Below are 14,521 nucleotides of genomic sequence, written 5' to 3'. Positions count from 1 at the left end.
CAACATAAAAGAAGTATCAAGAAGGCCAATGGGCCACCAACATAAGGCAGACCTCCAGCTCCAAACGAGGCTGAAGGCTTTTAATGTGCCAAGATCCTCCTGGACTCCAGACTAGCTTAGGACAGGAGAGCCATAAAAGTCACATGGGTCAACTAAGACCCTCCTCCAAGGTCTTCTACCAGCGAAGGAGTTAGGGGCTACAAAGAGTTGGACACAAGGAAATTCATAATGCCCTATCCTCAAGCATGGTAGGTTGGCAATGATGCCAAACACTGACACCCCATTCAATGACATACAACCACCCAGCACCATCATCATGTGAACTGATAATATCTTATGAAGATGCTGGCCCCCTCTGACCTATTCTTCTAAATCAGTGTTATCCAGAAGAGACATAATGTGAGACACATACATAATTTTAGATTTTTAGTACCCACATTTAAAAAGTAAAAAGAAACAGGTGAAATTAATTTTTGTGATATTTATATAACTCCCATGTCCAAAATACTATCATTTTGACATGTTATTGATATAGAAAATTATGACTGAGCTATTTCACTTTCTTTTTTGCACTAGGTATTCAAATCTAGTATAGATTTTACACATAAAGTATATCACTATATAGATTAGCCACATTTTAAGCAACCAGCCACATCTAAAATGAGGCTGGCAACCCCCATATTAGACAGTGCAGTTCCAGATTAGGCATCAACTATAGCCTGCATAAGCTAAGAATGGTTTTAATAGTTAAAAAAAAAAAAAAAGAATATTTCATGGCACATGAAAATAACAATAAAATTGAAATTTCAGTGTCCATATATAAAATAATATTGGATCACAGCCACACTAATTCATTTACTAATGTCTGTGGCTGCTTTCACACTACAATAACAGAGTAGTTACAACAGCAACATACGGCCCACAAAGCTTCAAATATTTACTATCTAGCCCTTTATAGAAAAAACTTTTCTGAACCATGTTCAAGATGATCAGGAAAACTTAGATCTAATAATGCTGCATGAGATACATTGAGTCTTATCCACTAAGTTGTAAGCAAAGTACTTTCCAGAATTTCTACTGCCTGAATGAGAGGCAATCTCAAAAAGTGGCACAAATCTAATGAGAAAGCTCATATGTAACACAAAATAGCCATTTAAATTATAACTAATGCTGAGGTTTTATGTTTTCACTATAATCTCCCCTTCTTCTCCATCCACCAACAAAATAGTTGGGTCACTGTCTAATTTTATCTGTATATTTCCAATTGTGCTATTATAAATGTAGCAGTTGCAAGAAAAGCAGGCTACCTTACCTTTAAGCAGGCTAACTTAAGCAGACTACCTTTACCTTTGCCAATCAAATGAAAAATATGGAAAATAATTTGTTAATTTCTAAAACAGAACAAAATCTTAAATATGTTATGATCGCAATGCAGAAAAGAAAAATTGTGCATAAGAAAAAGACTAGCATAATGGGACCACAGGTGATTTTTTTTTTTTTCTTTATAATGAGATTTTATGACTTTCACAAAGAAAAAAGCACATATTTAGACTTATAAGGAACAAGAGAATTTGATCCTCATTGGGATTTTTACTCTAAATATATCTCCTGATAATTTCTCTCTGAGAAAAGTAATAAAATTCTTCTTTTTCAAAATAAATTGAGGAACTCTTACCATATTCTGAAACCTGAAAAGATTGATAATAGGTCTGGCCCTATTGGGGGAAGAAAAAAATAAAAAAACAACAAGAAAATATATGAGTTCTTATTTAATTATTTTGCTTGCTTACTTACCTGCACAAAAAGATTTAGAAAATTATTTTCAAATCACATTTATAATGATTTAATGGACAAAACAGTTTAAGTTTACTTTTAATCCATTACAACATGAAGACTATGAGATTTCATAAGTTTTTCTTGCCAACTAACTAACATAAAAAGGCAATTTGTTTCTGTAATTGACTTGCAGGTCATTTAAACAAACTGCTTAACCTCACTTCCATCATTTGTAATGAGGACTAGATTAAATTAGGTAATTTCATCTCCCAGCTTCAAGAGTTTCTGAAGCAAGGATAACACATCTAATAACAAACAACTTCATTGTTTTTAGTTATCATTATCAATAAAACAAATGAGGGGGAAAAAAAAACACATAGAACTGTCAACACAAATAATGAACTCTAATTTAAACTATGGACTATAGTTAATAGTACAATTATAATAATATTCTTTCATCAATTTTAACCACACTAATGCAAGGTGCTAATAATAATGGGGGGAGTGTAATATGGGAACTCTGTCTTTTCTGCATGATTTTTTTCTATAAATGTCTCTTAAAAAGTTATATTAAGAAAAGTGAAAAAGATGAAAGTCAGTTTATAGTTAATTAAATATTCATAAAAATTAAGGATACAAAATCATCGTGGGCAATAACCTCCACCTTTCTAATTCCTTGAATTATTTTCTAGTGTAACTCTTAAATCAATACATCCTACCTTATATTAACAGATATTGTTAATTATTTCCTTTTCCAAATATCAACATGAAAATATGTGACCTATTATTAAATCATTTTTCTAACCCTTCATATATACGTCTGTTCATTTGAAATTATTTGTAACACACTTTTTAAAAACCTCTTCAGGAGCCTTCCAGGAAAATGGCAAAGGAGTAGGTAGGCAGAAAATGACCCTCTCACCAAAAAAGTGGAAAGAAGGCAGGTACCTATCTAAAGGAGGTGCTTTGGATATATACAAAATGGGAAGGTGCTCTGAGTCATCTAGAAGGTACTGGAAAGATAAAGAAGAAAACTGTGAACTGCTCGCCCCTGTGGCTGGAAACAGCACATATATTCCACCCTCACAGCAAGTAGCCTCAGTGCCCCTGGCTGCTGCCAAGGGACTGGGAGAAGGCATTTTCTGGGAGGAAAAAGGGTCTGGCAGAGAGTGGAGAGTGGTTTCTTTGTGGTGAGATTGACCAGGTGAGCTCCCTTTGAATCTCAGAAGGGACCCCGACCCTATGGGGAGAGGGGAGGAGGTATCTGCTCAGGCAGGTTATCATGCCCACCCACTTGCCCAGGGAGAGAAAGCAATTAGGTTAGAGAGGGGGCAGGGACAGGCAACTAATCAGCAGGACTCTAGCAAGCTATAAAATTGTAAAAATACCTGGGGAAAAGAGGGCAAGTAGCTCTCTGAAGACCAATTAACCTAAGGAGACAATTTAGCTCATTGGAGAAATTCCAGCCCTGCATATATGAGACCCCTGGTTTGATTTCCAGGTCCATGTAGCCAGGAATGCACCTGGTAATCAGGCATCCAGCTGATTCTTTATGACAGGGAACATATAGACATTATTTTTATTTTAGGCTTTCTTGGATCTGTTTTTTTTTATATTTTTTAAGTTCTTTATTTTTAATTTAATTTTTTTTATTTTAATCACTAAAACCTGGTACATCACCTACAGAGGGCAGGCTCAGGACTGATTGACCAAAGAACACCAGCAGCCTGAGAAACTCCTTAGGCTTGTTTTTCCTTGGTTGTTTTTTGTTGTTGTTGTTGCTGCTGCTGTTTTGTTTCTTGTTTGTTGTGTTTCGCCTTTCTTTGTTTCCCCTTTTTTTTTCTTTTACCAATATTTTTCTAACTCATTATTTCTTTTCCTTCCTTTATTTTTCTATCTTCTGGTTTCTCTTGTTTTTCATTCATTCACCTCTTTTAATTTGGTCATCAATTTTTTTATTTTTTTTCCTCTCTCCTCTCTTTTTTCTGTTTTCTTTCCTTATTTTTTAAGTTTTTTTTTTTCTTTTTTTTTCTTATTCTCTCTTCTCAACATTCCAGGCTTTTAATTCAATGTATATATTTTTCTCTATTTTGTTTCTCATTTCATTTTTTCTATTTCACTTTTTTAACTTATTCCTCTGTTCTTCTTATGATTATTTACTCATGTTAATTATTTATTTTCCTAGGTCTCGTGAAGTTCCTCTTCTACCTTTTTTTAATTATATTACTATTATTCTTTTTCTCTTACCTCTTTCCTTTTCTATGATTCAATATTTTTCCCCAAGGAAAAAGAGACATCAGCAAGGAAATAGAAGAAGAGGAACAAAGTGTCAAAGTGAAAGCTTACAAAACACAAAAACAACAAAATAAAACCCTAGAGTAGAAAGAGAAGCTAATCAACCAAATAAACTCATCAAGATAAATAGATGCCTAAACACCAACAAAAATTACAAGCCATATTAAGAAACAGGAAGACATGGCCCAGTCTAACAAACAAACCAAAACCAAGAGGAGATGTAGACCATGAAACAATCAAAGATGTCCAAACAAATATCATGAATCAACTTCATGAAGCGAAGGAAGAGATTAAGGATATTAAGAAGGCACTGGGGAAAAGCGGATTTGGCTCAATGGATAGAGCATCCGCCTACCACATGCGAGGTCCAGGTTCAAACGCAGGGCCTCCTGACCTGTGGGATGAGCTGGCCCATACACAGTGCTGATGTGTGCAAGGAGTGCCATGCCACGCACAAAGGGGAGCCCCAAGCACAAGGAGTGTGCCCTGTATGGAGAGTCGCCCAGGGTGAAAAAAGCACAGCCCACCCAGGAGTAGCACCGCACACACAGATAGCTGATGCAGCAAGATGACACAACAAAGAGAGACACAGATTCCCGGTGCTGCTGACAAGAATGCAAGTGGACACAGAAGAACACACAGCAAATGGACACAGAGAGCAGACAATGGGGGGGGGGGCGGGGTGGAGAGGAGAGAAATACATTTTTAAAAATAAATTTAAAAAAATAAAAAAGAAGGCACTGGGAGAACATAATGAAGAAATTGTAAACATACATAAAAAGAAACAGATACAATGGTGATAAATGGTACAATGCAAGAAATCAAAAAAAAACTGGAAGCACATAAGAGCAGATCCGAACAGGCAGAGGAAAGAATCAGCAATGTAGAAGACAGCATATCTGAAATCTGACAAATAGTAGAAAAGATAAAATGATAGAAAAAATCCAGCAGAGACTTAGGGACTTGAATGACAACTTAAAATGCACAAACAAATGCTTTATAGGCATCCCAGAGGGAGAAGAGAAGGGAAAGGGGGCAGAAGGAGAGTTGGAGGAAATAACGGCTAAAAATTTCACAACTCTATTGAGGGACCATGGACGTACATGTCCAGGAAGTGCAGCACACACCAAACAGTATAAATCTGAACTGGTCTTTCCCAAGACATATACTTTTCAAACTGTCCAAAGCTTAAGACAAAGAGAGAATACTGAAAACAGCAAGAGAAACAAGATCCATTACCCACAAGGGGAGCTCAATAAGATTAAGTGCTGATTTCTCATCTGAAACCATGGAGGCAAGAAGGCAGTGTAGGAAATAATTAAAGATCTCAAAAAAAAAACACTTCCAGCCAAGAATTCTCTATCCAACAAAGCTAGGACTCAAAAATGAGAGAATTCAAAACAGTCACAGATAAAGAGAAATTAAGAGAATGTCAATAAGCAACCTGCCCTTCAAGAATTACTAAAGGAATTGCAGCAGGTTGAAAGGAAAAAAGGGGAGAGAGTTGGAGGTGGGTATGAGAATAACTAAAAAGATAAAAAGAGAAATAAAAACAACATCTGGCATACATAAACCTAAAGAAAATAAGGGTAATGTAAGTAATTCCTTGACATTAAAAACACTGAATATTAATGGCTTAAACTCTCCAATCAAGAGACACAGATTGGCAGAATGGATAAGGAAATATGACCCATCTACCTACTCTCTACAAGAAATTCACCTTAGACCCAGAGACACAAGAAGACTGAAAGTGAATGGTTGAAAAACAATTTTGTGTGCAAACAATAACCAAAAACGGACAAGAGTAGCTATACTAATATTGAACAAAATAGACTTTAAGTGCAAAACTATTTTAAGAGACAAAGAAGAACACTATATATTAATAAAAGGAGGAATCTATCAAAAAGAAAGAAAAATCATAAAAATTTTTGCACCTAATCAGGGTACCTCAAAATACATGAGGCAAACGTTGGAAAAACAAAGTGGAGAAATAGATGCCTCTACAATTATACTGGGGGACTTTAATACACCATCATCATCATTAGGCAGGATATCTCAACAGAGAATCAATAAAGAAACAAAGACCTTGAAATGAAAAATTCATTAGAGGATCTGGACCTAATAAATATATACAGAAGATTACACTCAAATACAGCAGGATATACATTCTTCTCAAGTGCATATGGATCATTCTCCAAGACAGACCACATGCTAGGACACAGAACAAATCTCAATGACTTCAGAAAGATTGAAATTATACAAAGTAATTTCTCTGACCACAACAAAATGAAGCTGGAAATCAGTAGGGGCAGAAAAGCAGATTAGGCATAAAGATATGGAAGTTAAACAACACATTCTTAGACAATCAGTGGGTCAAGGAGGAAATATCAAAAGAAATGAGTAACTACCTTGAAACAAATGAAAATGACAGCACAACATATCAAAAACCTATAGGTACAGCAAAAGCTGTAGTGAGAGGGAAATTCATAACCGTAAATGCCTACATTAAAAAAAGAAGAAAGTTAAAATCGAAGACCTAACTGCACACCAGGAGGAACTAGAAAAAGAACAATAAACTAACCCCAAAGTGAGTAGAAAGAAGGAAATAACAAAGATTAGAGCAGAGCTAAATGAAATTGAAAATAAGAAAGCACAAGAAAAAATAAACAAAACCAAAAGCTGGTTCTTTGAGACGGTTAATAAAATTGACAAACCCATAGCTAGCCTAACAAAGAAAAAAAGAGAGAGAAGATGCAAATATATAAAATAAGAAATGAGGATGGGGATATCACCACTAACCCCACTGGAAAAAAGTGTCACAAGAGGAAACTTTGAAAAACCATATGCCAACAAGATGGAAAACTTAGATGAAATGGACAAATTCCTAGAAACACACAAGCAGTCTACTCTGACAAAAGAAGAAATTGATAAACTCAACAGACCAATTACAAGTAACAAGATTGAATTAGTCATTAAACTTCCCAACTAAGAAGAGCCCAGAACCAGATGGCTTCACAGGTAAATTCTACCAAACATTCCAGAAAGAATACCAATCCTGCTTAAACTCTTCTGAAAAGCAGAAGTGGGGGGAACATTGCCTAACTCATTCTATGATGCCAACATCACCCTACTACCAAAGCAACACAAAGACACCACAAGAAAGGAAAACTATAGACCAATGATTCTAATGAACCTAGATGCTAAAATCCTCAACAAAATACTTGCTAACCTTATTTAACAACACACCAAACAAATTATACACCATGACTAAGTGGGCTTCATCCCTAGCATGCAAAAATGGTTCAACATAAGAAAATCAATCAATGTAATATACCACATAAACAGATTGAAAGAAAAAAATGACATGATTTTAGATGCAGAAAAAGCATTTGACAAAATAAAGCACCCTTTTCTGATAAAAAAACACTTCAAAAGATAGGAATAGAGTGAAACTTACTGAACATGATAAAGAGTATATAGGAAAAACCATAGCTAACATCATATTCAATGGTGAAATCCTGAAAGCTTTCCCTTTAAGATGTGGAAAAAGACAACGATGCCCACTGACACTGCTCTTATTTAACATTGTGTTAGAAGTACTTGCTCGAGCACTTAGGCAAGAAAAAGATATAAAAGGCATCCAAATTGGAAAGGAAGACTTGAAAATTTCACTATTTGCAGATGACATGATCCTATACCCTGAAAGCCCTGAGAAATCTACAACAAAGCTTACAGAGCTTATAAATGAGTTAAATAAAGTGGCAGATTATAAGATTAATGTGCAAAAATCAGAAATATTTCTTTACACCAATAATGACCAATCTGAGAAGGAAATCAAGAAAGTTGCCATTTACAACAGCAACTAAAAGACAAATACCTAGGAACAAATTTAACTAAAGATGTAAACAACTTGTAGGCAGAAATCTACACAACACTGTAAAAGGAAATTTAAAAAGACCTAAATAAATGGAAGAATATTCCCTGGTCATGGATAGGAAGACTAAATATCATTAAGAAGTCTTTCCTACCCAAACTGATTTACAGATTTAATACAATCCCAATAAAAATTACCACAGCATTTTTTACTGAATTGGAAAAACTAACTATGAAATTTATTTGTAAAGGCTAGAGGCCCCAAATAGCCAAAGACATTTTGAAAAAGAAAAATGAAATCAGAGGAATTACATTACCTGGCTTTAAAATATAATATAAACCCATAGTCATCAAAATGCATGGTATTGGCACAAGGATAGACATACTGACCAATGGAATCAAACTGAAAGTTCCAATAAGGTTCCTCACATATATAGTCAACTGATATTCGACAAGGCCACCAAGCCCATTCAACTGGGTGAGGATGGCCTTTTCAACAAACTGCTTGGAGAACTGGATATCCATATCCAAAGAATGAGAGAGGAACACCATCTTCTACCTTATACAAAGTCTAAAGATCAAAAACCTAAATATAAGGGCCTAGACAATAAAGATCTTGGAAGATAATGTAGGAAAGCATCTACAGGATCTTGTTTTAGGAAATGATTCATGAACTTCACACCCAAAGCACAAGCAAGGAAAGAAAAAAGTAGATAAGTGGCACTTCCTCAAAATTAAGAACTTTTACACCTCAAGGGAGTTTGTCAAGAAAGTGAAAAGGCAGCCTACTCAATAGCAGAAAACATATGGCAACCATATATACAAAAAGGGCCTAATATCCAGCATATATAAAGAAATCCTACAACTCGAAAATAAAAAGACAAAGAACCCATTTGAAAATATTTGAATAGACACTTCTCCAAAGAAGAAATAAAAATGGCTAATAAGAACATGAAAAGATGCTCCACACCATTAGCTATTAGGCAAATGCAAATCAAAAGTACAATGAGATATAATCTTACACCCATTAGACTGACGACTATTTAAAAAAACAGAGGACTATAAGTGTTGGAGAGGCTGTGGAGGAATGGGAACCCTCATTTACTGCTGGTGGAAATGTAGAATGGTGCAGCCATTGTGGAGGACAGTTTGGCCGTTCCTCAGGAAGCTAACTATAGAACTGCCATATGATCCTGCAATCTCACAGCTGAGTATATACCCAGAAGAATTGAAATCAAGGACACAAACAGATATATGCACACCAGTGTTCATAGTGGCATTATTCACTGTTGCCAAAAGTTGTAAACAACCCAAATGTCCATCAACAGATAAATGGATAATGGAATATTACTCAGCTGTAAGAAGGAATGCAGCATTAAAACACAGGATAACATGAATGAATCCTGAAGACCTTAAGTTGAGTGAAGTTTTGAGTTGAGTGAAGGCCTGAAGGACAAATATTACATGACCTCACTGATATGAATTAAGCAAATTGAGCAGACTCACAGAGCTAGAATCTAGAAGATAGATTTACAGGAGACCAAAAAAGAGAAGGTTGTAAGCCAATGCCCATATGAGCAAAATCTATGATAAGGTGGAATTGTGTAGTTGTGCAACAGATGGGCATGACAGTGGTGCAGTGATACTAATGGGTTGGGAAGTGCTGATTTGTGAGGGGGAGTGGAGCAGGGAGGGTGGGTTGAACTGTTCAAGGAAGTGGGGAATGGTTGAGGGAGGGACCAGGTGAACACTGGGGATTTGCAGGTATGTGGTTGAAACTACAACGTTGGGAATGTTCTTTTGGCAATAAGGCAGGGGAGGGTTGCGGCCACCCCTCGGGCTGAAGTGTGGTTTGCTGGCCTGGAGGGGGGCGGCGGCCGCAGTAGGCCTATTCCAAACCACTGCCCCCATAATAGGGTGGTTGGTTGGGCCCACCGCCACCCCTGAAGGAAGCTCGGCATGGGCGCAGAGTGCCCTCGGGTCTCCCCTTCTCGGCAGCCATGCTTCCGTGGCCGCCCCTCCTCCCGGATAGCACCACACGATGCCTTCTTCTTCTTTCTCCCTGCGCAGGCGCAGGGCGGAAAATGCCAGTCTGCTTCCCCCCCCCCCCCCCCCACAGCAGCAACAGCCAGGCATGGGCGGGAAACTCCAGTCTGCCCTCCACCCCAGCAACAGCAGCCACCAATCCCTAAACCCTGCCACTTCCCCCAGCAACAGCAGCCACCAATCACTAAACCCTGCCACTTCCCCCAGCAACAGCAACAGCCAATCCCTAACCACCACCCCTCCCCCGTCCAGTACCTCCCACTGACCTTTCTCCGACAACCAATCAGAACAGGGTGTGGCTTCGACCAATCAGCCTTCCCCAGCCCCTATAAAACTGTTGCCTCTCTCTCAATAAAGTGGACTTGCGTGTTTACCTTGTCTCCGTGGTAGTTCTTCTGCCGTGTGCCCTCCAGTCCTGAGAGCCCCCGACAAGGGCCTGGCCTCCCTTGTCCCCAGTTCTTCGCCTGCTTCTCCGGGCGACCCCGTCAGCCAAACCGCGCAACCCCTGTGAGACCGACCCCTCGTCTGCTGCCGGACCGACCCCTCGTCCCAAGCGGGACCGATTCCTCGTCCCAAGCGGGACCGACCCCTCGTCCTGAGCTGGACCGACCCCTCGTCCGCAGCCAGACCCCACCTCTACCGACCGAGCAAACCGTTGCAGAGGGTTACCGGTTTATGGTGTTGGACATGGAGGCTTGGGACAGGGCGCACCCAAGGCAGGCTTCTAAGGAATGTATGTGTATTCATCTTGACATAGTGTGTTGTATCATTAGGTGGAGACCCACATAATGAACGAGACGGTATTGGACTTCCATCCTGGGGAGTCCTCCTGTGGTCTCAAATACAGGGGCAGAAGTCACTCAAGACAGAGGCAGTACCTAATAGGGGAGGATAGGCCAGTATGTCAAGCCCTCAATGTTGTTGCAAGTAACTATGAATCTTGTTCTTAAAGGAGTAAAGCCAGGTGTTTGCTGTTGGTCCTGAGGAGAGGAGAAGGGAGGAAGAATAGATGGACCATGGGGCATTTTGGGGTCATAGAGTGTTCTACATGATCTTGCAATGATGGATATAGGCCATGTTAAATTTCATCAAATTTATAAAAGTGTATGATCCAAAATGTAAACTATAATGTAAATCATTGATCAGGGTTAGTAGCAATGTTTCAATATTTATACACCTATTGTAACAAGTGTACCATCCACATGTAAAATGTTATTAATAGGGGAAAAGGGAAATGGGGGAGGATGTTTGGTATATGGGAATCCCCTATGTTGTGTACATGACTTTTCTGTAATCTAAAGCTTCTCTAAAGACAAAATGAAAAAAAAATAAGACACTGGGGGAATAAACAGAAGAAAATGTCACTGTACATACAAGATAACAGATCATACAGTGATGAAAGACATAATGTCAGAAAATTTTTTATTTTAATTTTAATTATTTATTATTCCAAATTTTTAAAAAATTTTTGTGTTTTATTTGTTACTGTTAAAACTATCATTATTTCATTTTCTTATTAATTATATTCGGTTATTTCCTTAGCTTGATTTTTGAAGAAGTTTTATAACACAGAAGGGTTATAACTGTGGCAGAGGAGGATCATTGCTGTGGGGTGTCAGTGATGGGGAACACATGGGAGGGTGCTCAGCTGAGGCATACCTATAAGGCATATATATGTGTTCATCTGTTCACAGGACATTGTCACAGTGGGTGTAGATCCACACAATAACTGAAAGAACACCAAATTTCACCCTGGGGAGCTCTACCACATTGTACCATAATGGGACAGCAGGAATCCGCTGAGCACAGGGGCAGTGACTGTTGAAGGACAATGGACCACTGACAGGCCATTGATATTGATGAATGTACTTATGAACCTTTACTTTTTAAATTGAAACTTAGCCTAGTAGTATAGGGTGTCTAAGAGTTACTCCTAAGAGCATCCGTGTTGCTCAAATGTGGAATTTCTCTAAGCCAAACTCAGTGTATAAATGCATTACCTTCTCCCCAGTGTGGGACATGACTCCTGGGGATGAGCCTCACTGGCACCAAGGGATTACTACCAAGAACCAACTAGAAATGTAACTGTAAAAAGACATTGACCCAAAGGGGGAAAGGGTAAAGACAAATGAGTTTATATGGCTAAAAGACTTCAAAGTGAGTTGGGAGGTCATTCCAGAGGTTTTACTTATGCACATCTCAGCAGGATCTCATTGACTGCCAAAGTAAATATTGCCTCAAATAGCAAGACATCCAGACACTATAGGCAGAGCTGACAGCTCACGAGTTTGGTGCTCTGCCAGTGAGCTCTACTTGGGAATTTATGTGCCCCAGTGTGACAAAATTGGACTCAGTTGTGCTTTCCCTACACAAGGTTCTTCTGCCCCTTTTATTTGAACCTATTGTTAGTGCTAGAGTTGATAGGTGTATGTCCAAGAGACTTAAATCTCTGGGCTCTCCATGTGCCAGCTGGGCCCTGAATCTCAACAGAGTTGCAATACCTACTATATTTTTATTTTTCTAAGTATCTTTTTTTTTTAATTAAAAAGTATACAAAAATAACCCAATGTGGGGAAAAAAACTCTTCAAAATAAATAATTCTACTAATGAAATTTGTTCTAAATCTAGCTGACGCCCTAAATTTTCAAAGTTAATACATGGGTGCAAATATAAAATATTCATTTTTCTTAAAATTCACCCTTGACTAATCTAAAGCAACTGTACACCACAAAGTTATTTTTTAATTCTAAAAGAATATAGAGTTCATTATAACACAATTATAACTACTTACATGAAAACAAAATATTTGTCTAAGACTTGCCTTCAATGTTGTCATTTAAGGCAGATGCCAAAGATTGTCTTTAAGAATCTCTATATTTTGTGGTTCTATGTGGGAAAAAGAGTTTCACCTGTTCTATTGTAGCTGTTGCCTTATTGTGGATGTTGCAGTTGTTCCCTATGATTGTAGATGATAGCAAACAGATAGCAAACAGCTGCTTGGTAGTTTCCAATAAACACAAGGTAAAAACTAGGATCAAGGATCTCAGTTACAGAAGCTGTGAGTTCCCTGGTCCCATTTTTTGTTTTTGTTTTTGTTTTTAAGATTTATTTATTTCTTTCCCCTCCTCCCCTCCACCCTGGTTGTCTGTTCTCTGTGCCTATTTGCTGCGTCTTCTTCTTTGTCTGCTTCTGTTGTTGTCAGTGGCATCGGAATCTGTGTTTCTTTTTGTTGTGTAAGCTCTCTGTGTGTGCGGCGCCATTCCTGGGCAGGCTGCACTTTCTTTCATGCTGGGCGGCTCTCCTTTTGGGGCGCACTCCTTGCACGTGGGGCTCCCCTATGCAGGGGACACCCCTGCGTGGCATGGCACTCCTTGCGCACATCAGCACTGCGCATTGGCCAGCTCCACATGGCTCAAGGAGGCCCAGGGTTTGAACCATGGACCTCCCATGTGGTAGACGGACGCCCTAACCACTGGGCCAAGTCCGCCGCCTCTATTGTATTTTTTTTTAAGATTTATTTCTCTCCCCTTCACCCCCCCATTGTCTGCTCTCTGTGTCCATTTGCTGTGTGTTCTTCTGTGACTGCTTCTATCCTTATCGGTGGCACTGGGAATCTGTTTCTTTTCATTGTGTCATCTTGTTGTATCAGCTCTCTGTTTGTGTGGCGCCATTCCTGGGCAGGCTGCACTTCTTTGGTACTGGGTGTCTCTCCTTATGGGGTGCACCCCTTGCGCGTGGGGCTCCCCTATGCGGGGGACACCCCTGTGTGGCAGGGCACTCCTTGTGTGCATCAGCACTGCGCACGGGCCAGCAGCACATGGGTCAAGGAGGCCCAGGGTTTGAACCGTGGACCTCCCATGTGGTAGACGGATGCCCTAACCACTGGGCCAAGTCCGCTTCCTAGATTGTATTTTAAATGAATGCTGTCTCTTCTCCTACATCCTACATCAAAATCAGATTGCCAAAACCAGTTTTTAAAAAGGTAAATTTAAAAAAGAAAGAAATTATTTTGCCCTCCAAGGAGTTTGAAAAGCGGAAATGAGCATTGCAATTTTCAACATATTATCCATTAGACAACCAGGCCATATCAATTTAGTTATTTCTATAAAATACATAATCAAAAATGGTAGAGGACACTGAAATATTTAAAATCAATAATAATTCAGAGAATCAGTAGCCATTTCTACCATATTCAACTACCAAAACACTGATGCTAAACAAGAGTCTGCCAACATTTTCTGTGAAGGTCCAAACAGTAAATATTTCACGCTTTTCAGGCCTTGTGGTTTCAACTACTTGACTACACCACTGCAACACAAAAGCAGCCATAGATAATATATAAACAAATGAGCATGACTATGTTCCAATAAAACTTTATTTACAAATAAGGGAAGTGGATTTGGCCCAACAGATAGGGCATCTGCCTACCACATGGGAGATCCAAGGTTCAAACCCAGGGCCTCCTGGTCCGTGTGATGAGCTGGCCCATGTGCAGTGCTGATGCACGCAAGATGTGCCAATCCATGCAGGA

General features: G+C 38.9%; 1 protein-coding gene across 1 annotated transcript in view; it reads right to left on the bottom strand.

The window, feature by feature from the left end:
• Positions 1–14,521, bottom strand: part of CD109 (CD109 molecule) — a 161,786-nt gene that overhangs the window by 96,402 nt on the left and 50,863 nt on the right. Inside the window, exon 6 of the mRNA XM_004475970.5 lies at positions 1,676–1,715. Coding sequence (XP_004476027.2) covers positions 1,676–1,715 — 40 coding nt within the window. The remainder of the gene's footprint in view (positions 1–1,675; positions 1,716–14,521) is intronic.

The sequence above is a fragment of the Dasypus novemcinctus genome, chromosome 11 (assembly GCF_030445035.2).
Source record: "Dasypus novemcinctus isolate mDasNov1 chromosome 11, mDasNov1.1.hap2, whole genome shotgun sequence".
Taxonomy (NCBI): Eukaryota; Metazoa; Chordata; class Mammalia; order Cingulata; family Dasypodidae; genus Dasypus; species Dasypus novemcinctus.
The sequence above is the reverse complement of the archived record's forward strand: the minus strand, read 5'-3'. Positions and strand labels throughout refer to the sequence as shown.